The sequence below is a fragment of the Mus pahari genome, chromosome 23 (genome assembly GCF_900095145.1).
Source record: "Mus pahari chromosome 23, PAHARI_EIJ_v1.1, whole genome shotgun sequence".
NCBI classification, from domain to species: Eukaryota; Metazoa; Chordata; class Mammalia; order Rodentia; family Muridae; genus Mus; species Mus pahari.
Genome location: NC_034612.1, coordinates 40,721,744 through 40,746,374, shown reverse-complemented (window position 1 = coordinate 40,746,374; position 24,631 = coordinate 40,721,744). Strand labels below are relative to the sequence as shown.

The window sequence follows — 24,631 nt, the reverse complement described above, 5'->3', positions numbered from 1 at the left end:
TCGCAGGTAGAGACGCCCCCTCCCGCGGTTCGCGGGGCCGGGGAGGAGGGGCTGGGCTCCGAGCGCCCGCCCCTCCATCTATCACATGGCCGGAGAGTCACAAAAACAACAGCTTTGGCCAAGATCGTGACTTCAGGAAGGGAGCCCAGGGCCAACGCCGCCAGCCCCCTCCCCATGGAGGACAGTTTTCTGGAATCGTTCGGGAGGCTGAGCCTCCAACAGCGGCAGCAGCAGCCGCCTCCTCGGCCGCCACCCGCGCGGGGGCCACCTCCGCGCCGCCACAGCTTTAGGAAACACCTCTACCTCCTGCGCGGCCTCCCGGGCTCGGGGAAAACCACGCTGGCCAGGTAATGAGAGCGGCCTGGCGCCCACGCGCGCCCCTGCCCCGAGCGGCTCCGCGCGCCGCCCCTGCCCTTGCCCCGCGCGCCCGAGAGCTTTGCCGCGCGCCGGCCCGGGAGGACGGACCTCGGCAGTGCGCCTTGCGCAAACCCCAGACGCCGCCGCGCCCGGCCTGGTGCCCCCCCGGGCAACCTTCGTCCCCAGCCCCGGGTCGGGGAGGCCCACGGGGACCGCTCTTCGGGGAAAAGCTGGTAGCGACTGCAGAGAAACCCGCTCCCCGCCCGCTGGCGCGCAGGCAGCCGCCACGGCGTCCACAGGCGCTGTCACCGGAGCGAGTTCGGGGGGTCCGGGTCGGGGGTCCGCGCGGCGCTGGCCGGGGGTCCGGGGGCCGCTTTGAGATCTGGTGGATCGGCGCAGCCTTGTCGCTGCTTTGGCGGCTGCGAAGGCGCACAGGTGCTCTGGGGAGGGGGGCTGGCGGCGCCACCACCGACCGTCACTGACAGCCTCTCCGCGGGCGCCCAAATTCGTTCACTTGCGAATTGCGTAAGCGGCCCCTCCGGGTACCCGGGCAGAGAGAACTGCGCGGGCTTGCTGCCTGCTGCACCTTGCTAGGCCCACCGCTCCAGCCTGAACGCCCTCCACTCCCTGCCCTGCACTTGGTGTTCCAGCAACGTTGGACTGCTCCTCTCCTTGCTGTGGTTGAGGATGCTGGCCCTCCTGCCTGGCTTTCCCACCGCCACCCTTTGCCCGACTGATCTCACTAGCCTTTTAAAACCGGTTCTGTTACCTCCCCTCGCAGCTGCCTCACCCTGCCGTAGAAGCCGCCCGCCCTTCTCAGCGCCTTGGCTCCTGTTTACATCTCTGTGACTGCGCTTAGGTTTGCTTTTGCCTTCTGTGAGATACTTGAAGATAGGGGCCATGTCTTACCCTCCGTGAACGTTATCGGGCACACACTAGTGGATAGAAGCAGTCACTTGCCACCTGTGTGCTTGCTTCCCTTCTCATCAGATAAGGCTAGCCCTAGGACCCCGGAACCGCTGAAGAATCAAGGTGGCCCGCGGTCACATGCTGATTTCCATGGCACCAGGTAGTGATCATAGGGGGAGGGCCTGAGTCTTTTGGATGTGGATGATGGGGAAACTGACACGGCCCCGATAAGGGACGGACAATTTGTATTGGGGTTCTAGCGGATTTGTGGAGAAGCATCCAGCTAACGAAAATTGCTACTTTTGCATCTTAGAGGGATAGGTGACTTGTGAAGGCCACACTGGTACCCTTTTCTGAGACACCCTTCCGTAGGTTCTTTCCGGAAGCTCCTGGCAGTGGCAGGTTGGGTGGTGTGGAGAGTCTCCTTGGAACCCGGGACAACTTGGTTATTTTGTGATGCAGCAATTCACAGTGGGTGTACATCTGTTACCCGGTGTTTTCAGGATGCCCAATCTTGTTCGATCTCACTTTCACTTTGCCAGCCTGTAATCCTCCTCCACATGCTGAAAGTCAGAGAAGGGAGTAACTTTTAGCCATGACATCTCTAATCTTGCTGAGAGAGGAAGTCGGGTGAGGATCAGAGTACGGGGGAAAGAGAAGAGCAAGGGTGGGTCCTGGAAAGCCAGGGCTTGGCCCAGGGAGCCTTTTAAGGGTCCTTTCTGTCTCTCCTTTTCTACACTTCTAGGATTTTAATTCCTGCTTGACATTTGACTAAGCAGAAGACATGGGACAAGAGAACATCTCATTAAACACCTGTAGGGACAGAGTGGGTGAGCCCTGGCCCAAAGGCAGAAGCCTGCTGTAGTTCTACCTCATGACTAGCTAGAGGCTGTCTTAAGGAACCCTGACACCTCTCTGTGACTACTGAGAGGTGATTAAGTTAGAGGGTTCACTGGGAATCTTTCTCTTAACTTCCTGTTGGCTTCCTAGCCAAGATCTGCCACTCACTGGAGATGTGGTCACTGGTTAGGTGACTGGTAGGCAGACAAACCCTCGGAGTTACAGAGGCATTAGCTGTGAGCAGGGAAGGCAAGCCATGTGCAGGGCGGTGTGAGCTCACGAGCTCCGCATGGCCCCGAGTGGGCTGTGGGTTATGTATAAAGTTCTGCAGGGTGGTTGCAACCCAGAGCAAGTAAGAACCGGTCTGGAAGTCACAGCAAGGCTTTCCCAGACCATGTTTTCCAGGGAGGGAATAGGAAAGGGGAGATAGAAGATTGCTTTAAGTACACGGTGTAGAACAGAGAAACTATACAGTTATTATGTCCTTGCTAGATGCTGAGGGCCATTTTCTCTATATGCTTTCCACATTTTCTATAATGGACGTGTATTTCTTAAACCAGACCTTTAAATAAAACCTTTTTCTTTAATGTTGGAGGAAGTTAGTTTTTGCAAATATGGGCTTATCTCCTGCTTAACCTTTATATCTCATTTGACTAAATAACTAATAAAATCTCTTTTAAAAATAGGATACGTCTTGTCTTTCAAGCCAACATTGTAATCTAGAATTTTCATGTCCAACTGGCTGGGATATGGAAAACATCTTTCTGAATTCTTCAGATTTTCCTTTTAAATTGGGTTTTTATCTGGTTTAAGCATTTTTAACCACATCGCAGTGCCTGAGCTAGCGTGCGCTCTAAGTCTACATTAGAATCTGCTCTCGGTTGAGCATCGTCCGGGGATAGGTGGTTACTATGAGCTGTGACTCGAGCTCTGAGAACTCATCCTGAGGAAACGCTTGCACAAGCGTGCGGACACAGAGGAATGATCATCAGAGATGTCTTTATGTGACAGAAGAAAGTAAGACAATTTAAATAAGTATAATATACTGATTAAATAGTAAACATAAAAATGGATTGTCTTATGAGTCACACAGTCATTGATGGAAGCACACACACACACACACACACACACACACACACACACACGACCTGTAAATGTATTCTTTCCTGATATTAAATTAAAAGCCTGTCCCGGTGATCCCAGCTCTTGGGAAGTAGAGGCAGGAGTATCAGGAGTTCGGGGTCATCTTTGGCTACATCGTGAGTTCAAGACCAACCTGGGATAGGTGAGATCCTGTCCCCCAAAACGAAAAACAAACTAAGAAGAAAGCTACACACAGACACGCAAACCTCATTTTATGCTCAAAGGAAGAGGTCTGTATAGATGCTTATTAAAAAAAAAAAAAAATGCTGAGTGAGAAGATAAATGGAAACCCATGGGTGCTGACTTTTAGTAGCAGGATGGTAGATTTTCCCCTCATTTGTCTTCTGATTTTCAGCACAGTTGTGTGTTGCTTGGTAACTTAAAAACAATTTTCTTTGAAGGATATGTGTGTGTGGTTGTTTTGCCTGCACACATGTATGTTTACCACATGTGTGCTCAATGTCTAGAGATGTCTGGAGAAGGCACTGTCTCCTCTGGAGCTAGAGTTGCAGATGGTCATGAACCATCACGTGGGTGCTGGGAATCAAACCCAGGCCCCTGAAGAGCAACAAGTGCTCTTAACTGCTGAGCCCTCCCTCCAGCTGCTTGGTAACTTTTTAAAGGTGAAACATCAAGGGGCAGTCGAGTGAAAGGTTCTGTGTTTAATGACTTGGCTAGTAACATAGTAACATAGAAGAACTATGTCCTCTCAAGGAAGTCTTTCATAGGTTGATTTCCAGTTGGACATAGGCTAGGAAACTCATGAGGAGATGAACTTTTTAACAGCTATGACATTTTATCTTGATTCCTTTAACACCTGAGCCAACCCCACAAATACATTCACTGTAAAGATCACAGAGAGTATAGTCAACACAGGCGCTGTGGGCTGTGAAGGCCAGCCGTGGTACTAGTCACTACTCAACGGTGACCATGTACCCTTGCTTTCTGAGACTTACTCTCCATGAGGCTGGAGAAGGGGCCTGGAAGGGGTTTCAGAGTAACAGCAGGAACAGACAACTAGTAACAATCAGCTCAGTCTGTAGGTGAGCCGGGTGGGATGTGGAACAGCGCCTTAGTGCCAATAGCCTTCAAGGCTAAGGGAGCCCAGGCAGAGGGTGAAAGTCAGTCGTCAGGAACAGAGTCTCCTCCACATGGAGGGGGTTCTTGTCTAGGCCTTGAAGAAGGGGCAGAATGGGGGATGGAAAAAAGCCGGTTGGTCTGCTGGGCTTGACTGAAAGGAGCTTTCTTAGCCTCGAATCCACAGGCCAGGTAGGCCCAAAGCTGGATCTTGGAGACAATTAAATGTTGAACATGGGGCCCAAGAGATGGCTCAGCAGGTCTTTGACGTGCTTGCTGTGTAGGCCTGAACCCCTGGGTTCAGTCCCAAGGGCCCACATTAAAGGTGGAGGAAACTGACACTATAAGGTTGCCTTCTGGCCAACACACACACACACACACACACACACACACAGAAGCACGCACACATGCACACAAAAATAAAGCTTTTAAAACTTGGAAGACCCTTTTGCTCTTGGCCTTGTGGTCCAGAACTGTGCGCAAGCTTGTGCGCGTGTGCGTGTATGAGCGTTGCGTTGGTTAATGGCTCCGCTGTTGGTTTTCACCTCTTTAAAGGATACAGATCAGTACCCATGCAGTGATGGTCACTGTATTTCTTTATTTAACACCTTTCAACAGAAGCCGCCCCTCGGCAGTAAAGCCTTTGCTCTCCTTTATTCCTGCAGCCTGCAAGTTACTCGGTGCCCCTGTGTTCTTGCTGGTCTCAGTGCGTCACGTATGTGGATCATAAGTATCTGTCCTATACCTACTCAGCATACCGTCCCAAGGTTCATGCTTGGGCCACATATGAGAACGTCCTAATTTTACGTATGAATAAAATATCCCATTGTGTGGTTATACAACTAACGCATCGTTGTGAACTGCAATAGGAGCCTTTCTGTTCAGCTGTTCATTCCAGTAGCCTTGCTTGAAGAATTAAACATCTTCATTCTTCTGTCTGTTTCTTGAACTTTTTTTTTTTTTTTTTCATCTTTCCCTACACGTGAAAGCCAGGTCTTGCACCACAGTTTTGGTCACACGCTGGTCCCTCTGTGACCTTTACCCTCTGGCACCATCACACACAACTCCTAATGGGTTCAGTTAGTGCCGGGGATGCTGCCTAATGGCCATCCTTTCTCCTCATTCACACCTCTCAGACTGGAAGGATGCTTGTCTAAAAAGGCACGGGGTAACAGGTGAGGAGAAATGCATGGGAACAGAATCACTGAGAACAGGGGCCAATCTGTGGACGAGCCAATGGCTCTCCTCCACAGAGGGAAGACTGAGACCGAGAGCTGACAGTATTCCACATTTTATACATAACGATACAGTAGCAGGCAGGTGACAGCTCATACCACTGGTCCTTAAGGCCACTGTGGGGGGGGGGGGCTGGTGAGATGGCTCAGCGGGTAAGAGCACTGACTGCTCTTCTGAAGGTCCTGAGTTCAAATCCCAGCAACCATATGGTGGCTTACAACCATCCATAATGAGATCTGACACCCTCTTCTGGTGTGTCTGAAGACAGCTACAGTGTACTTACATATAATAATAAATAAATCTAAAAAAAAAAAAAAAGAAGGCCACTGTGGGAAATGACTACTAGAATTTCCAGTTTTTCATGGTTTTCCTTAAATTTCACTAACTAGGGTCTTTGCGTTACTTCCCTCTGGAGGTTAGACAAATGGAGACTAAGTGCCATATGAATTTTACAAGAAGTAGGAGTTTATAGTGTCATATGGGTTTATAATCACTCACAGATGGCCATATTAGGGAAAGTGGCCCCCACGGTATAGGAACCTCATCACCGTGTTTCCTGGCACTGACAGGGTCATGGGGGAGGAGCAGCAGATGTGGGTTTGTAAGTCCACACGTGTGGACTAGGATTTGAGAGGAAATAGAAATGGATGCAGAAGTCAAGAAGGGCGCCTCCACAGGAAAGGCTAAGGGGGTGTGGCTAAGGCTAAGGGGTGTGGCTAAGGAGGCAGCTAAGAGGCTCCTGCAGTGTTCATCCATCTGAGCCCAAGATCTGCTATGTTAAACATCTCCGTCAAGGTCACAGGGCTGAGCCCACCCCCACCACGGTTTTCAATATTTGGGCTTAGATCTAGAGCCCCGCACACTACCACAGACCTCCATTCCCAGGATTGAACCGGAGCATAAAAGAGGCCAGTGGCCTGATAAGAGACAATGAAACATCAAGCGTGGTTAGAAAACCCTTCAGGCCCCTGTCAGGGGGCTAGTTGAACCCGGACTTCGAGTCTCAGGGTAAGGAAGCTACCTTTTATCATTGTCAGTATTAAAAAGAGATGTTTCTCCTAATTAGAAATATCACCAAGGTCTTTTGCTAGAGGATTTCACTGGGAGATGAGATGCAGACTTTAAGTGTTGGTTTTTCAACTGATCACAGTGTAATGAGAGGAATGTCCACTCCCAGGTCTCTACATCACTATCTTACACGATAGTGTGCTTAACTTACTCTCTTTTTGGTGCTCCATGACATAGCCGTAGAAGGGTGCTCTCCAGGGCCATGTGGACTCTAACAAATACAGTAAGATGTTATTTTTTTGGTCCCTTCAAGTCATCGAAAATCTGCCTAACCCAGTGGGTCTGGGGAAAGCTTGTGAGAAACAAATGAGTGTGGGAAAGGCTCTCAGTTATATCAAGGTAAGGATCCAAGAAGAGGGAGGGAGGCACGCTAGTTTATGCATATGCTGTGTTGCCTGAATATATGTGCATGCACCAAATGCATACAGTGCCCTCAGAGGCCAGAAAAGGGGGTTGGATCCCCTGAAACTGGAATTGCAGATGGATATTTGCTGCCATGTAGGTGCTGGATACTGAACCCAGGTCCTCTACAAGAGCAACCAGTGTGCTTAATGACAGAGCCATCTCTCCAGCTCCAGCCTTGTCGTGAGCTCACGGGCTGTTCAGAGACAAAGGTTCCTCCACCCATTGCCCCCAGAGTCATGGAGCAGCCTGTTGAGGGTGACTATAGACATGAGGTCTTTGGGAGTTGAGAATACCATACTAGGAGGAAGGGCTTTCTCTGCTATCTAAGGAGACTCCGAAGCATTATTTAGCTTGTTCTGTGACTCTCTTTTTGTAAAAAAGATGTCCTTACCAGGAAGACATACCTTTTTTATTAGAATGTGAGTTTCAGGAGATGTGATGTAAGGTCTTTGAATCAGAAACCATATCTAAGCTACATCTTTATCTATCTCTATATAAAACTGTATCTGAGTTTACATACCTGTAAGTGCCGGCACTTACTGAGACCAAGGCAGGAGAACTGCTGTAAGTTCGAGGCCAGCCTGGACTATATTAGTGAGATCCTGTTTCAACAATACTGTCTTTAAAAAAATTATTTATTTACTTTAAGCATATGAATACACCATAGCTGCCTTCAGACACACCAAAGACAGGCATCAGATCTCATCACAAATGGTTGTCAGCCACCATGTGGGTGCTGGGGATTGAACTCAAGACCCCTGGAAGAGCAGTCAGTGCTCTTAACCACTGAGTCATCTCACCAGTCCAATAAATACTGTCTTTATTTTCTGTCCTGCCTCTAAAAGAAGTCCTGCATCTTGTAGGAATTCATTAGAGTTGTTGCGAGGATTGTTAACAAAAGGCAACTCTGGAGACCTCCTCAGAGTCAGAGGCTGAGATGCTAGTGTGGCTTTTGAGGAAAGAAGAAAAGCAAGAAGAGGCTGCTGGAGTGAGCAGCTGTGAGAGGAGGAGCATGTGGTGTAGAGAATACACAGGGAGGAGGGCGGGCTATAGCACGCATCCCAGATACCATTCGATGCTGAGAACTCTACTTTTTGTCAATGTATGTAAACATTTGATAAACAGCCCTTTTATTTGATGTTTAAATTAAAAATAGATTTAAAAATTAAGATCAAAGCTGGGCATGGTGGCGCATGCCTTTAATCCCAGCACTCGGGAGGCAGAGGCAGGCAGATTTCTGAGTTCAAGGCCAGCCTGGTCTACAGAGTGAGTTCCAGGACAGCCAGGGCTATACAGAGAAACCCTGTCTCAAAAAACAAAAAAACAAAAAAAAAATTAAGATCAAATGTGTGGTTGCCACTACCTGTGATCTGCAGTAAAGTGAGGGCCAAGAGTGACCATTTGCCTGAATCGCTGCCCTCTGGACCAACTAAAAGCCTGGGCTTTGATTTCTGATTCCTTCCCCCAGTTCTGAGAACAAGCGGGCATGATTGATGAATTGAGAACAGGCACAGGGAACAACAGATCCCACTGCTAGACATGACAGGCTGTCCACAAATCAGATAGCAAGAAGACTTTATCTAGAGGCAGGTGTGGCCATACTGTGTGTGTGTGTGTGTGTGTGTGTGTGTGTGTGTGTGTGTGTGTGTGTGTGTGGTGATCTGCCATTGGATCCCAGAAAGCACAGCATGCTTTGGAAGTGAGAGAGAGTGAACCATAGGCCAGCCCAGGAACTGTTACCAGCCTTTGTGGTCCTTTGACGCAGTAGAGGTTTCTCAGGAAGTGGAAGGCTGCTTATCTAATGAGGTCCTGAGAAAAGAGCTGAGAGATACAGTGGAGACCGAGGCCCATCTTCCAAGGTCAGGATTCAGTCCTAATGTGGAAGCTGGCCAGGGTTCCTCCCCGGTCTCAAGCTGCTGGGTAGAACCCTCCTCACTCCCAGGCTGTTCTGCAGGCCGACCTTGAGAACAGTATCACACAGCTTGGGACCCTATGAGAAGAACTTGCCAAGTTATGGCTAAAGAGTGTGGCATTCGAGGGCCATCCCTCAGGGCTGGAGAGATGGCTCAGTGGTTGAGAGCTTGGGCTGTGTTCCCCAAGGATCTGGATTCAATTGCCAGCACCTACATGGCAGCTCACAACCATTTATAGTAACTAGAGTTCCAGGGTTCTGACACCCTTACAGAGACATACATGCAGGCAAAACACCAGTGAACATAAAATGAAAATAAATTGTATATTAAGAAAAAATAAGCCACTCCTCATTCTCGAAGTATCTGTTCCACCCTGTGTGCCCGACATCTATTCTAGATGCTGAGGTAAGAGTGCCAGACGCTGTACAGAAACCCTGCCTTCCTTCAGGGAGCGCGTCTTCTGTCCTGGAGGAGGAAGAGCACATCTACTGTACCATGTTAAATACCGCACACAAACAAAATAAAAGTCCCAAAGCCCTTCAGAGCTTGAAGTGTGCACCTCAGGTTAACCCAGAGTGTGCTCAGCTCAGCCCTTGCAGTGTCTTCCTGACAGATATCACTCCCAAGTGTCTACAGAGAGAGCTAGAAACTGGCAGACTATGTTTTATCTTTAACACTCTGACCTAGGGGTTTAGTGTGGGGCTCTGGGATCAGAACCTGGGTTTGTTTGTTCGATGTATGTGAGTACCCTGTCACTGTCTTCAGACACACCAGAAGAGGGCATCAGATCCCATGACAGATGGTTGTGAGCCACCATGGGGTTGCTGAGAATTGAACTCAGGACCTCTGGAAGAGCAGTTGGTGCTCTTAGCCGCTGAGCCATCTCTCCAGTCCCCTCTACTTGAGCATTATGCAGGAAATAAAAAGCCGTAGAGTAGCAGTTGGCACACAGCATCTAATGTTAGTATTTTGGCTTGTTTGTTTTAAGTTGTAGATAATGGAGTGCGCATATGTGGGAGTTAAAGGGAATGAACCTAGCCTGTGTATCAACATGAAGAGATCTAAAATATGCAACACTCCATCTTTCCAGTTGTATTTCAAGCAGTGTTCTAGGTACTTGGGAAGCACTAGTGAGAAAAAAAAAAAAAAAAAAAAAAAGATCCTGCCCAGGTAGACCTAATACGCTAGCAGTGGGGAAATAGTGTGCAATGTAAGGGAATTAATCCTGTAATTCCAGGAGGATGCTTTGGAGAGCAGGAGGGAAGCCCAGAAGCACCAGGATTAAAGTGGGCAGCTGGCTGGACTGAGTCCCTGAACCAACAGGAGATGGTGCTGATGAAGAGCCCTGGGTGGACAGTCCGCAGAGTCACAGCCTTGCCCCTGCCACCTCCGGTTGAAGTCTTTATGTTGCAAGATTCTCTGCTCTGCAGAGAGGAGTGAGGGCTCTGTTTTTCTGTTGAGTGAAAAGCAGAAGGTTACAAAGGAAAAGGACCTTGTGGGAGGGGGGTCGAGGGGGGGAGCATGTGAGGGGTGATTGTTTGTGTGTGTGTGTGTGTGTGTGTGTGTGTGTGTGTTAAACACTCTGAGGTAAACTTTGGAGCTATAAAATTCTTTGGAGGCACAGGTTAGCAGAGTCACAATGCAGAAAACCACACAGTAACACAGAACAAGTGTGACACTGACAAGCTGTGCAGTGCCTGTGGCATATGACATCTTTGAGCTGAAGACGCAGCAGTGATGGCAGGAATGGGTCCCAGGATGACTGTGACAGTGCTGTCATTTCCGGGAGTGTGTGGCAGTGTGTGCTTTAAAGCTGAAGTTTCAGGGGTTTCTGCCTCTTCCCGTGGTGCAGAACCAAGACATGAAGCCTAAGTTGCTGGGCAGCTGGGACAATCTTTAAAAATGGTGGCTGCACAGGGCTGCTGAGGACAGGGGGGAAATGTGACCCAAGTTCAGTGATGCAACTCAGTGTAAGAATGTCATCATTGGCACTGGAGATGGTTCAGAGCTTAAGAGCACTGACTGCTCTTGCAGAGGACCTGGGTTCATTTGCAGCAACCACACGGTGGCTCACAGCCATCTCTAATTCCAGTGCCAGAGTCTGATACTCTATTCTGGCCTCCACAGGCATCAGGCGGAAACATGGGGCCAGACCCACACCCAGGCACTCACATACACACGTCGGCTTTTCTTTTTAACTAAGGAAGTGTCATAATAAAAGGCAGACTGTAACTGCAGGTGAGGACACACACGTGCAGACTATAACTGCAGGTGAATGCACACATGCAGATTGTAACTGCAGGTGAAGGCACACATGCAGACTGTAACTGCAGGTGAAGACACACACGTGCAGACTGTGGCTACGTGTCGCCGATATGTGAGACACTAATGCACTCTCTCAGAGCTAGAAGCTCAGACTGACAGCACACAGCCTGCTTCTCTCCCGACCGGAAGGAACATGCTGGCAGTGCCACTTGGAAACTCTGAATGCTGCCAGCTATTTAATCTCTCCAAGCAGCAGTTTCAGTATCTGCAAACTGGAGGAACTGTTATTTACTTCATAAAAGTGTTTCCAAGGTTAGGGAGAGCTCAGAAACACCAAGGTCTTCGTTTCCTGCTGAGCACTCTGGGAAAGTTACTGAAACCATGACGGAGCAAGGAGGAGATGCTTCTCATTGACACTGTTCAGAGACACTTCTGCAACAGCAACAGTTAAAAAGTAAAAGTATACATTTTATAAAGAGAATATTCACACCACGGAATGTAATGAAAACACTAGTAAAGAAGGTAAGAAGATTGATCCAAACATAGGAACAAAATGATGAAGTTCCATGACAGCTCTATGTGCAGTCATTTGGTACAGTGTAGAAAGTATTTCAAAATGATGGGAAAGGGTACGATACTTAGCCAACAGTTTGGGAACAACCAGGATCCTAGGTAGAAAAATAATAAGTTAGTTAGATCCTTTTTTTTTTTTTTCCAAGACAGGGTTTCTCTGTGTAGCCCTGGCTGTGACTGTCCTGGAACTCACTTTGTAGACCAGGCTGGCCTTGAACTCAGAAATCCGCCTGCCTGTATAAGTTAGATCCTTAACCAGTACTGTGTATAAGTAAAATTTCAGACGGACTGAGGAGGAACACGTACTAGAATATAGACGCGCTGACATAACCTTGGGGTGTGAAAGGCTCTTCTGATGTCCATCAAAGGCATGGTTTGAAGATGAAAGAAGCTCTGGGTGGCAGGGCTACATTTGTACAGACTCCTGTAAATAATGTCAAAAAGCCATTGTTCTAACCTATAGGAAAGTGACATTTGGAAAGATAACTCTCCAGCTGAGTAGCCTCTGATCACCACACAGGAGGCGGCAGGGCTAACACACTGGGCAGTCAAGCGGCAGTTCTTAGGTAAACTGTGGCGCATCCCTGTGCACAAGTGTAAGATGCCAGGCATTGAAATGTCACACACACACAAATAATCTCATAGGTTGAGAAACAATTTATTATGGAAAAAAAAACCTGCCAGCAAAAACTTGGTATGGTTTATATCACATTCCTGGTTTTACACAGAGGTGAAATGACCAGAGTTCCTGGCCAGTGAAGGCGACCTATAAGATGCTGTCTTAGAAATAAAACGTGCAGGCAAACAAGGAAACAAACAAAAAACTTTGGGCTAGGTAATGACATTAGCCACCAAGCGTAAGGCCCTAGTTTGATCCTGGAACCAAAATGGTGATGGGAGAGAAACGACCCCTGACACTTGTCCTCTGACATCACACATGTGCATAGACACACACAATTAATAGAGGATTTAAAGATTTGCTTCTATATAAGACCAAATGTTAGAAATTATTTTTAGATGGAGGGATACAGGAGCCTACTTACTCCTCACCTCCCAACCCCCTAACCCTTGAACCCTGCCCCCATACTTTAATGTTTCAATGTGTATCTTTGCTAATTATGAAAAATGATACTTTTCACAAGCTGGAACCTCATTTTCATAAGAGGAGCCAGCTTGAGGTGTATCAGGAACTCAACCCGGGACAGCTGGGGCATCGAGAGGACGGGATACAGTGGTGCATGCCCGGAATCCCAGCGATTGGGAGACAGAGGCAGGATTAGCCGTGACTATGAGGCCATCCTGGTCTGCATAGTGAATTTTAAGCCTGTCAGAGCTACTGTAGCAAGCAAGCAAGCAAGCTGAAGTATAGGATGGGCTGGGCATGGTGGTACATGCCTGCAACCCCACCACTTGAGAAGCTGAGGCAAAAGTAATTTGAGCTACATAGCAATGAACAAATAAATAAGATGAAGATGATGAAAAGAAAAGAGAGGGGGCTCTTTATAAGACAATTCTACCTAGAAGACATGGCAAACGTTTCAAATGAGAAACATAAGACTCATTTGCACAGGGAAGGCTGCTGGAAGTCAGGGATGTCACATGATCCCAGGTTCACACATTAGCATCATCACTAAGACAGCCAATGAGCTTATCTCACAGTGGAAGACTCAATGACCCGGACTTTTAGCTGAGTGTCTGCATGGGCACAGTGGGTAGATGTCACATGAGATCAGGAAAAACATCTCTCCTCCATAACACCCTTCCAACAAGTTTAGTCTGGACCCAATCCTGAGCAAACAGCTAGAGACTCCTCTGGACTCTTCCGGGGGTAGGGGGAGAGAGAGAGAGAGAGAGAGAGAGAGAGAGAGAGAGACAGACAGACAGACAGACAGACAGACAGACAGACATGGGGACAGTTTTAGATGAAAGACACCAAATGTATGTAATTACCAAAGATAGCACTTGGAATGAATGGAGATCGTTTGGGGAACCAGAAGAGAAAAATTTTAAATATTTAAATATAAAATGAATTAAAGTAATTTTAAATTTGAGACTGTGAGAGAAAATTTTGAAATCTTTAGGACATGAAATCTTTATGGCATTGTGTTCACCTAGACAAATGTTGGCAGAGAAGGAACCCAGGAGTAAAGGGCCTTGAATAGCAGAGACAGAATAACTGAGACCAAATATGATAATCTAGTGACTGCAAACAGAGGGTACACAGCATACACTGTTCTGCGTCTCCCCCATTTGTATATAAACTTGAACATTTTCTAATTAGAAGTTGTGGTACAACCTACAGAAGGGAAAAGCAGAGGAAAGTAACTGTAACAGATACGGTGGCCAGAGAGGATGTGTGGATCTTTTTAACTCCTGACCCAAATAATTCAGTTCTAGGGAGAGCTTACTGACAGGATGTTCAGTGCGCAGAACTATGGTGGGTAATCGCCCAAGGTGGGTCCTGAATAGGGATCTACCAAGGCATGTCTGAAAATGTAAAGTCAGGGTTATAAGGGACCTTCCCAGGCAGCAGGTCCCCAGCTGATAGATACCCACCATGCCATATGAAATAGGAATTAGCACTCGAGTTTCCCTCATAATTTTAGTGAATTGATTGGGAGAGGGGCAGTGGAGGAGGGGAAGCTACATGGAAGTGATTGTTTATTTTCTTCCCGTTCTTCTGTTTTGTATTTGCTCAATTGCCCTAATGCACGAGGCTCCTGACCACCACAGAGAAGGTGAGCGCTGAGGCGCACACCCCATCCCTAAAGCTGGTGCAATGGTATTTACTGTCACACTTAAGTTTTACAGTTGAAATACTGTCACTTAATCACCTCTACCTCGCTAGTGTTTCAGCTGCCTTGAATTTTCAAGATGTTGCTATGGCTTTTGGTGCTAATTTGACATTCAGGTAGAAGTAAGAAAAAAAAAATTTAAAGGGACAGACGAAAGGAAAAATCAGACTGTTGTCACACTGGTGGTATGCACTCCGCTAGTTTGCTGGGAGGACTGTGGAGCCCACAGTCACATGTGTCTCAGGAATGGAGAGTCCATAATGCCTGAGCAGTTTCACTCTGAGTAAAACATCGAAGTCAGAAAGGCCAGCAATGTTCTGTTTTGTGTGTTATCTAGAAGGGACTAAGAAGCGAATAAAGTGTGCAGCAAACAGCATGTCTTTAAGTCCACCTAGAGAAAACCTTAGAAACATAAACTTCTGTCCATAGTGTAAGCCACCAAGAGCCAAAAATGAGTCCATAAGGATTACACATGGAAAGAAAAACTCATCTCTGAAAAGGCTCAACAAAGCAGAGCCAGTCTAGAAGGGACAGTAGATGGGGAGTCCAGAAGAAAATAAGCCTTGGTTTCAACAGTCAGTCACTTAGCACACAGGAGAGATGCAGGGTAAATGACTTCCATTTGAATGATAGATTTTATTAGAACAAGTCGTATTTATGAAATAACCCAAAACTTGAGAGTGTTGACCAATATCTATGTCACTCAGCAAAATTTAAAATACCCATCTCTGAAATGGCTTCCTGAACTACGCCCTCACTCTTCGGGGCTTCTGTCACTGTTTGTGTTGGAGATCAGGGCTTGGTTGTGGGGTTTGACCTTTTCAGCTGGGTGGTCAAGCTCAGTGAACCTTCTCTATGGAAACCAAACCTTTGTCCTCCTCTGCCCTCTGGCGACTTCTCCCATCTCCCATCACTCTCTATACCCGTGGGTGACTGAGCATTGCCTTACTTCCTGTGTTCCCAATTCCTTCAAGAACTTGAAACTAATTTCTATCATGCCAGTCCAGGAAAAGAGACTAATTTACTTTGCCTGAGGCAGTATAGTGTCCACTCCTGCCCTCCTGCCCAGGGGCATGGAGACTCAGAGCCAGTCAAAGTCAGCCCACCAGAAGCTCACAGGAGGCTTGCCTCGACTCTTTGCACCCTCTGTGTGTGAAGGACGGCCGGCAAGACCAGAACTCTTGGGCTGACTCAGCCCACAGCCTCCCAAGCCAGTTCCCTCCCCCTTCCATAAACAGACTTTCTGTATATGAGAACTACCTTGAACCATTTTTAGTGTCTTTACCATAAACCTGTCCACTTGGATGATCTGTGGTCCTCTGGCATGGTTTCCATGGTTTGTGGTCACACTTTGGACTGCTTCCAGCTTGCCAAATTCCTCTTAAAACAGCATTTCTGATGACTTACTACAATGAAATGGTCTGTGCTTTTATTTATTCACCGTGGGTGTGTCGATTCTGCCTTCTCTTATCCCCTTTAACAAGAGGTAAAAGTTCTTCAACCCTCAAGGTCCAAGTCAAACGTTATCTCTTTTGCAATGTCTCGCTTATCAAACTGTTAATGTTTCTGGCCCAAATTGTTTGTGTTTTGTCGGTACAGCTTGTCCTACATGGGTCACACAAACTGCAGGAGGCCTGGTCCCTTAGCCAGCGAATCCAGTTTTGACAATAACTACTTTAGTTTTTGTGCCTTAACACTTCGTGTAACACTTGGTGTCTGGAAATTGTCGATCAGGGTTTAATAAGTTGCTAATTGTTCCTAGTCCTTTGATATGGAAATTTTTATCTCTGAGCAGAAGAGATGGATCAGAGGTTGAGAGCACTTAACCTCTTGGTTCCCAGCACCCACACTGTGGTGTGCAACTGCCTATAATTCCAGCTCCAGGAGATCTGATGGCCCTCTTCTGGACTCCATGGGTCCGTGTGCAGATAGTGAACAAATAAAGATAAACAATAAAATGAAATATATGTCTACTTGTTCTCACAAGTCTACCAAGGACAGTCAGGTTGCTGTTAAAAATCAAGGTGGCCCCGTGCGCCACCACAGACTGTAACAAAATGCATTTACTTTGTCGTTTTTTTCCCCCAACTCTGCTGTCACGCCCTCTAAGGATGCAGGTAGATGCTTGTTTTCTGTCGCTGGATTGTGTATGTACTGACATGTCAGAGCGGAAGCTCTTACCCTTTGCCCTCTCACATCCACTGCAACACCTAGAAAACCCCCACGCTCATGTGCACTAAGCTCGGGTCCTGCTGGCAGGCTGGGTTGGGTAAGTTACTACTGACCCTCAGGGTTGCTGAGCACCTCACTGTTTACAAAGTGCTGTCCCTCCAGTCCTTCGCATTGTCCTCCGTGTCTTAGCATTGAGAAGACAAGCTCAGACAGGAGGGGTTCATGGTGGCTGCAGTGGAGGCTTGAGGGTGGAGCCCAGCTCTACGGCTCCGGCTCCGTATTCTTGCTGAATTAAAATAACCTACCTCTAACTCTGCTGAGAGCAGAAACTAACAGGGCATGCGCGGTGCCTCCACCTGCTTTGCCCTTTTCACTCTCCACACAGCTGTAGGGGTGTATTCCACTCAGTAGCAGAATCAGTTGGGATGCAGGGCATGCATCTCCAGATATTAAGTTTCTCTGGTTTGGGTTTTTTTTTGGGGGGGGAGGGGTTTGTTTTTGTTTCTTATTACAAGGAGGCTGTTTGGTACCGACTCGGTCACTATCTGATTTGATAGTACCTGCTCAAAGATATGATACAACCCCAAACTGAAGCATCTCTTTTGAGATTCTTTCCTGCAGATCTTAATTCCCCTCTCTATTTGGCATAGAGGCACTCTCTGTGATGTTACTTGTTTTCTGTGACATTTTCATATTTCGGTCGGACCAGAGTGGTAGGGTTAAGGCACAGGGGCACCATTGGGTTCACCTCTCTCCTTCTCTTGTGCTTTTTCCCGCTGGTTTAGGTATTGTTAGAACTCAGAGGGTAGCTCACACACATCTCCTTTATCCACATTTCATACCTCAGCAAGAACTAGTTGCTCAGATGGGTCCTTACAGAGATCAGAGCTCCGAGGAATGGGACCCAGGACAGGTAAGAGTTTAGGGGCCAAGGGAAGGGCTGCAGCGTGGGGGCATGGTGCCCGACGGGAGGTGTGGGAGGGCACTGCTGTCTCAGAGAGGAGTGGTCCTGGTAACTGATGTCCGCCAGGAAACAGTCACCATGCCTTTGACTTAGCCTTGGAGTTTTAGTCGATTCTGGTCACTGCAGGAGGCAGTGGCTGTGACCAGTGACCTCTCACTTTTAAGAGTTGGCAACGCGCACAGCGGCCTCTCGGCCTCCTGTTGAGGAGTGATGACTTCCGGAGATAACTGGTTCTCCTTTTAAGTGAAGTTGACAATTCAAAACGTGGAGATCTCAGAATTATTTTCTGCTGCTAAAGATGGAAAGGAACTGTTGGTGACGGGAGGATCCCTTTTCTGTTTCTCCACTTTGCAGACAGCTGCAGCAAGACTACCCCAGAGCTCTGATTTTCAGCACCGATGACTTTTTCTTCAGGGAAGATGGCACCTATGAGTTCAACCCCAACCTCTTGGAGGAAGCTCATGAGTGGAACCAGAAAAGAGGTGACAAATTCCTCTCCAAACCCAGGGAGGGGGCAGAGGGGTCTTATGCATGTACATTGTAGCAGCTTCAAAATGAATACATTTCCTGAAAAGAGCTTTAACCAAAAGCCTTGATGTTTTTCTACCCTGCAGAATGGCAGGGCTTGGAACCCCGTTGATAATGGCTCAGCACTAGGTAGCGTTTAACTGTGTGCGGAGGGCCTCCCTTAACGACAGTAACAGTAATGTGATGATGCTTGACTGCCGACTGCTGCATGTTGCTCACCACTGTGTTGCATTGTGTTACAGCAAGGAAAGCGATGCGGAATGGCATATCCCCCATTATTATTGATAACACCAACCTGCACGCCTGGGAAATGAAGCCCTATGCAGTCATGGTAGGGAGAAGTATCATTCTGAATTCTCAGTTATGGCCATTTTTATGAGAAAGTTGAAATGTGGGTTCTTTCCTCTTTTTTCTAGTCTTCCAGGAGTTCACATTCACTAATGGTAGTTCTCCCAAGAAGCCAGTAAAGTTGGAAATGTTGTCTTGGGCTTTCTCTGCTGTTCAGCTGCTGAGGGGCCACTTCATCTCTGAGGGCCTTCCATCATTAGCAGTACTTGGTCTGAGTCCTTGGTAGATATTTTCCTTCCTTCCTTCCCCCCTTCCCTCCCTCTCTTCCTTTTTTCTTTTTCTTTCCTTCCCTCCTTCCCTTCCTTTTCTTTCTTTTTCTTTCCTTTTTTCCCTCTCTTCCTTCCTTCCTTCCTTTTTCTGTCTGCCTGTCTTTCTCTCTTTCTCTTTCCTTTCCTTTCTCTTTTTGAGACAGGATCTCACTATGTAGCTCTGGCCATCCTAGAACTCACTATGTGGACCAGGCTGGCCTCGAACTCATAGAGATTTGCCTGCCTCTGCTTGTCTCCTGGCTTGGCTTTCTTTCTTTCTTTTCTTTTTTTTTTTAAGATTTATTTATTTATTAAAGTACACTGTAGCTATCTTCAGACACTCCAGAAGAGGGCGTCAGATCTTGTTACGGATGGTTATGAGCCACCATGTGGTTGCTGGGATTTGAACTCAGNACACTCCAGAAGAGGGCGTCAGATCTTGTTACGGATGGTTATGAGCCACCATGTGGTTGCTGGGATTTGAACTCAGGACCTTCAGAAGAGCAGTCAGGTGCTCTTACCCACTGAGCCATCTCACCAGCCCCATGGCTACTTTCTGTCTAGAGGAGCATCCACTGACACTTGCAGGGAGGTACAGTTTAGAGAACACACTGGCAGGGCTCTGGGTCCCAGCGAGTCAGGCCTTCCTGCTGTAGGCGGGGATCTCAGCACTCTTGCTAAGAGTTCCAGGGCAACAGAATTTCTTAGTTTATGGACAGATTTAGGATTAACAGTGTGACACTCTTAAGGCAGCAGAATACAAATATCAACGCATCACTCTGCTCCATTCTGATCTTTTCAGACTGCTTGTATCTGATGCTAACAAGTTTTCATTCCACAAACAACAGAGCAGGAGGCAAACAGCTTGAGTTACACATGGGCCCTAGTGTGTTGTGAGGTCTCTTCCACAGAGCCCCTGGCAGTTTAAAGATCCCCCCCCACACACATTTAGGTAAAATAGCACACAGACAGGTGTGCTTCTGTCTAGGATGCCTTCCTGTCAGCTCTGCTCAGCCCCAGGAGGTACAGCTTGGATGAGCACACATTCAAGCCACATGAGGAAGGCAGGTGGAGCCACAAAGAGTTGCTGACACAGGCGTAGCCCAAACCAGCATTAGGAACATCCAGCAGTGGCTTCCAGGAAGCTCTTTCACACCTCAGTTTTGGGTACAAGCCATCCACAGCTGTTACAGTCGAGAGCTGCGAGTACAATGTGACAGTTGAATTCTTTCCTGAGTAGAACCACCTATCCAAAGGGTGAGGAGGAAACTTAAATATTTAAATGTGTTTATTAGCTGATAAATAATGACCTTACACCTTTGTGGGGTGCAGGGGGTGCTCTGGTGGATGTGTTCCTGCCTGAGTCAGGGGACTTAAGATTATCCGCCGCCTCAAGCATCATTTTTGGGCATGACGAGAACGTACTGTCTTGGCTGTTTGGATTTGTGTAATACTAACTGTAACCTCCTCTGGTATAACAGAGCACCACAGCTTATGCATGCTGCCCGAGGAGGAAATCCCTCAGCTTAGCTCATTTAATTATGTTTTCTAACACGTCGAGCACTAGTGATAGTAGAGGGCTGTTTGAATGAAGTGGTCAGCTTACAGATGGATGCAAAGGAACATTCAGAGGTTTACACGAGAACCTTTCTCATTTCCTAAACTCATGGAAATGGGACCCAGGGCATGGGGCCAAGCACTGCAGAGCAGGAGGAGCTGGGCTTGCTGGAAACAGTATATAAAATATGTGGAGATCACTCTTATTTCATAAGTGGAGCTCTCAGTTACAAACTGAGGTGGGAGGAGGTAAATCCAAGATAATCGTGGAAGTGCCTTTAGAAATTCCCCAGGTTCACTGTTCACACCTGTGTTTGGGGTGTTTTATCAAGAGTTCAGTGATCCGTCTTAAGGATGTTCAGACTCCTATTAGACAGAACTGACCATCTTTGACACTGACTCTAACACATTGGGAGAGCCTAAGTATGGGGATGAAATGCAGGAGAGAGATTCAGGGCCTGGATAACTTGTAAAACGGGGGCGTTTGGACAAGGCTGTGGTGAGTGATAAATGCAATGTGAACATCCCCAAGTCTACATGCCACATCTTCACTGTCTTATGTGCTTCTGAAAAATCAGGCCCTTGAGAATAACTATGAAGTTATATTCCGAGAACCCGACACTCGCTGGAAATTCAACGTTCAAGAGTTAGCAAGGTACCTCTTTGTTTTCCTAGTTCTTCATTCTGTATCCTGCTCTTTTCAGGAATTTCAGACTGAACAAAAGCATCTTTGCAGGCTGGAAATGGACTAGTTTTCAGGCCAGAAATGGTAATTCTTAGAAATTGATAACTTTGGAACTATTAATGTGAGGCCCTTAGTTTTGAGCGAGCCAGATGTCTAACATGATGCTAACCCTTGGCTTGGACCTGGTCCTTCTAAAGGACACTTAACTTTGTGCTCAGATGCTTCCTCATTGATGAGCATTTAAGGCAATTGCTCCGCATGGGACAAGAGCTTTGGATGTTAAGCAGAATGTGACACATTCCTGCCGCTTTGATTTATACAGCAACACGTGTCCAAATAGTAACTTGGTTTTAATGCTTCTGACAACCACACTCCATGTTACCCGATGCCAAATGGCCCAATAGAAGCAGAGTATTTCTAAAGCAAGTCTATGGTCAGCCCCATGATTGCCTGGTTGCTAAATCTGACATGGCTCAGGAGCTCCAGTCTGTAATTGAAAACCTTGTCAAATGAACTTCTAACCACATCCCCAGCAGATATTTGTGCCCTCCAGAACTCAAGATTGTTTTAGTATCATTTTATGGTATCGGACCAACTGATCCAAACTGATAACAGATATATTATGTCATCAACAAGCAGATCACTAAATGCACCAGTTATATTTGTCGGTGTTTGTTCAAAGTCAACATCACTTGGCATTTCTTTAGAAAGGTCTAAAGCCTTCTTTTAGAAAGGCCTTTGTAAAGCTAGCCCTAGGCTTTTTGGGGGTGTGCAGGGCAGCATGAGAAACAGCAGCAGAGCTGTCGAAGTACCTCGACAATACAACATATGCTCCTGTCCTGTCTCCTGAGGCAGAGCAGCAGCCACAATGCAGGATTTGTATGTAATGTAAGTTACTTATGATGACCTGCCTTAACTAAAGACTTGTGGGGTTTTGTTTTTTGTTTTCCTTTTTTCTACATAGAAGAAACATCCATGGGGTCCCAAAAGAAAAAATACACCGAATGAAAGAACGGTATGAACACAATGTTACCTTTCACAGTGTCCTTCATGCAGAAAAGCCGAGCAGAGCGAACAGGAACCAGGGCAGGAACAGCGAACCATCCAGCGGCTCTGGGTACTGGAACACCTACACAGAGCTCCCCAACCGGAGGGCTAATGGCCTCTACTTCAACGAGGGCTACAGAAGGGGTGGCCACCACCAAGGATATTAATGGCCTGGGCACAGCTACTGCAGAGTTTTCCTAGAGAAAGTTTCTACTTCAATTTTTGGTATTTATTCTTTGTTCAGGGTTAGCCAGAGCTCTAAGTCCAGTGTAAATAGCTAAGCCCAGAAGTTTCTGAACAGAGGTCATTCTATTCATTATCTCCAACAAGTGATGTCAGCGTGCGTCTGTATGCATGGTCTGATGAGGAGAACCTGCTGAGGAGTCAAGGGTCTTTCTCTAGGGAAAGAATTGATTTGAAATTGAAATCCAAGATTATCAATTAGTTGCTACAGTCATGAATAAAACAAGACGCTACTAGTACATTTCTATAGGCTACAGTGCTACTGTCTCTGACACACCCAGCTTCTCCACAGAGCTGGAGAGGTGAGGGAGGCAGAGGCAGGAAGCAGTTTAGTGTCATTGCCGCTTTGATGATCTGTCTGCCTCCAGAGACCTGAGCCGTCACTCTAATGGCACTGATTTTCTTTTAGACCTAAAGCGCAAAAGGGAATGTAGTCCTTCAAGGTAACATTAGGGGGGTTACCCCCTCTGTTAGAAATGCCTGTGAATTCTCAGTAACAAAGGCAACTAAGAAGAATCAGTATCATTATAGTCACACCTTGTAGACAGCAGCGTCAGGACAAACTCCTCCCTCTAGCTTGTAGTCTAACAGTGTATATAAACCTGCTTCCGCAAAACACCAGTTTTTAAGGATCATCAAGTGATTTCTAAAATGATGCCTGTAATGTGTTATTAGTTAGTAACCCCGTTGTTCAGGAGTGCAAACCAAGGAAGCAGCCAGGGTGTAGGTGATACAAGGAGATACGAAAGCCATGCCCACTGGGATGAGCAGTCTGGCTGTTGTATGTGGTGTTGAGACAGTAAACTGTGGAATGCCCCTCATATCAATTATGGATGTATGAGTCCAAATTAAATCCCAGCAGGCTGGAGTCAAATTCATTGGTACGAGACCGTGACAAGACCATGTGAGATGTATGCTTTATTTATTTTTGGCCAACAGCTTCTTTCTAATGTTTTGTGAGATATTATTTTAAGTGTCTTATATAATGGTGCTTTTATGGTTATTAAAATTGTATATGGTATTGAATTTATATTGGGTTTTCCATTGAATTTATTTTTGTTTAACAATACAACATTTACTAAAACCCAAGTACTTCACCGAAAACATAACCTTTGCATATATAATAGGCTTATTCTTGAATTATTGTTAATAACTGGGAGGAATGAAGGCTATACATTAGAAAGTCTACCTGCCACGCCATTATCAACTGTTGGAATCCACTCAACTTCTTCCTGACAATAAGCAACATACTTCCTTAACATTTTCCAAATTGGTGTCTTAGTAATAAGTAATGTTGTATAAAAATAACGCCAATAATGACAATAACAAAAAGCCCAGATGAGGAGTCTCATAATAAATTGGGATGAAACTGACATTTTAAGTTTGCACATGGCAGTCCTGTAGCAATTCATTTGGTTTTCTTACCTGCCAGGCCCAGGTAACTGCTGGAATCCTAGCCTGTGTGCTGCCTGTGTACATGACTTTGTTATGGATGGCTTCATGCATCTAAGTTGGCAAAGGGGAGAAGAGTCAGAGGCCAAATGGATTCCCTTCCTCTGGTTCCACACGTGCAGCCAAAGGACCGGATCCATGTTCCCTGATGTGGCTGGTTGGCTCTCAGAGCTTTGGTTTGCCTGGGCTGAGACCAAAGACCACAATAAAAGGCTTTGGTCTTGGGCCCAGAGCTTTCTCAGAGCTCTCAAAGTCCTGCCCAACCATGTCTCTGCTTTCTCCTACATGGAAATACCAAAATACTTGGTTTGGAAGCATAAAAATGATTAAATGCCACCAAGCTTACCCCAAAACAAACTGATTAAATGCTCCCAAGTCCGTGTTTAAAAGCAATACACACTTTTCCTTTCGACTCCTGTGGCTTCTGACTTACAGACCCTTTGAACAGCCATCACTGACTCCCGTTACTACAGCTCCACTTGCAATATTCACAGAATTAGCTCTGGAACCAAAGGCTCTCATTAGGAATAAATAACACCAAATGCTTTTGCCATTCATTACCGGTCATACAGTACACACTATTGGCTTTAACCATTGTCACTTTCAGAAGGAACATATGCACACGTCAAGGTTTCACACTTTGTTCAATCGGGCGGATATTTGTGGCTTATGGAAGGCCTCTTACTGGCTGTCTCTAACTGGTGGCCTGAGAGTGGAGAACAGAACAGCACTGCTGACAGGATTCACAAGAAAAAAGGTTAAATGTCAGCTGGGGCGTGGTGGCTCATGCACTTGGTGTTCCCAGC

At 46.7% G+C, this 24,631-nt stretch overlaps 1 protein-coding gene across 1 annotated transcript; it reads left to right on the top strand.

The window, feature by feature from the left end:
- On the top strand, positions 1-23,405 carry N4bp2l1 (NEDD4 binding protein 2 like 1). The gene is made up of 5 exons (XM_021187025.2): positions 1-347; positions 18,072-18,199; positions 18,488-18,576; positions 20,977-21,053; positions 22,048-23,405. Exons 1-5 carry the CDS (start codon positions 175-177, stop codon positions 22,295-22,297), a joined length of 717 nt encoding a protein of 238 aa, XP_021042684.1. The 5' UTR covers positions 1-174; the 3' UTR covers positions 22,298-23,405.
- Positions 23,406-24,631: the final 1,226 nt, after the last annotated feature.

Excerpts from the sequence above, each read along its gene's own strand:
- N4bp2l1 (XM_021187025.2), top strand. The coding sequence starts at position 175 with ATGGAGGACAGTTTTCTGGAATCGTTCGGGAGGCTGAGCCTCCAACAG. Across the intron at positions 348-18,071 it reads GGGAAAACCACGCTGGCCAG|ACAGCTGCAGCAAGACTACC; the intron begins GTAATGAGAGCG and ends TCCACTTTGCAG. Across the intron at positions 21,054-22,047 it reads AACGTTCAAGAGTTAGCAAG|AAGAAACATCCATGGGGTCC; the intron begins GTACCTCTTTGT and ends TTTTCTACATAG.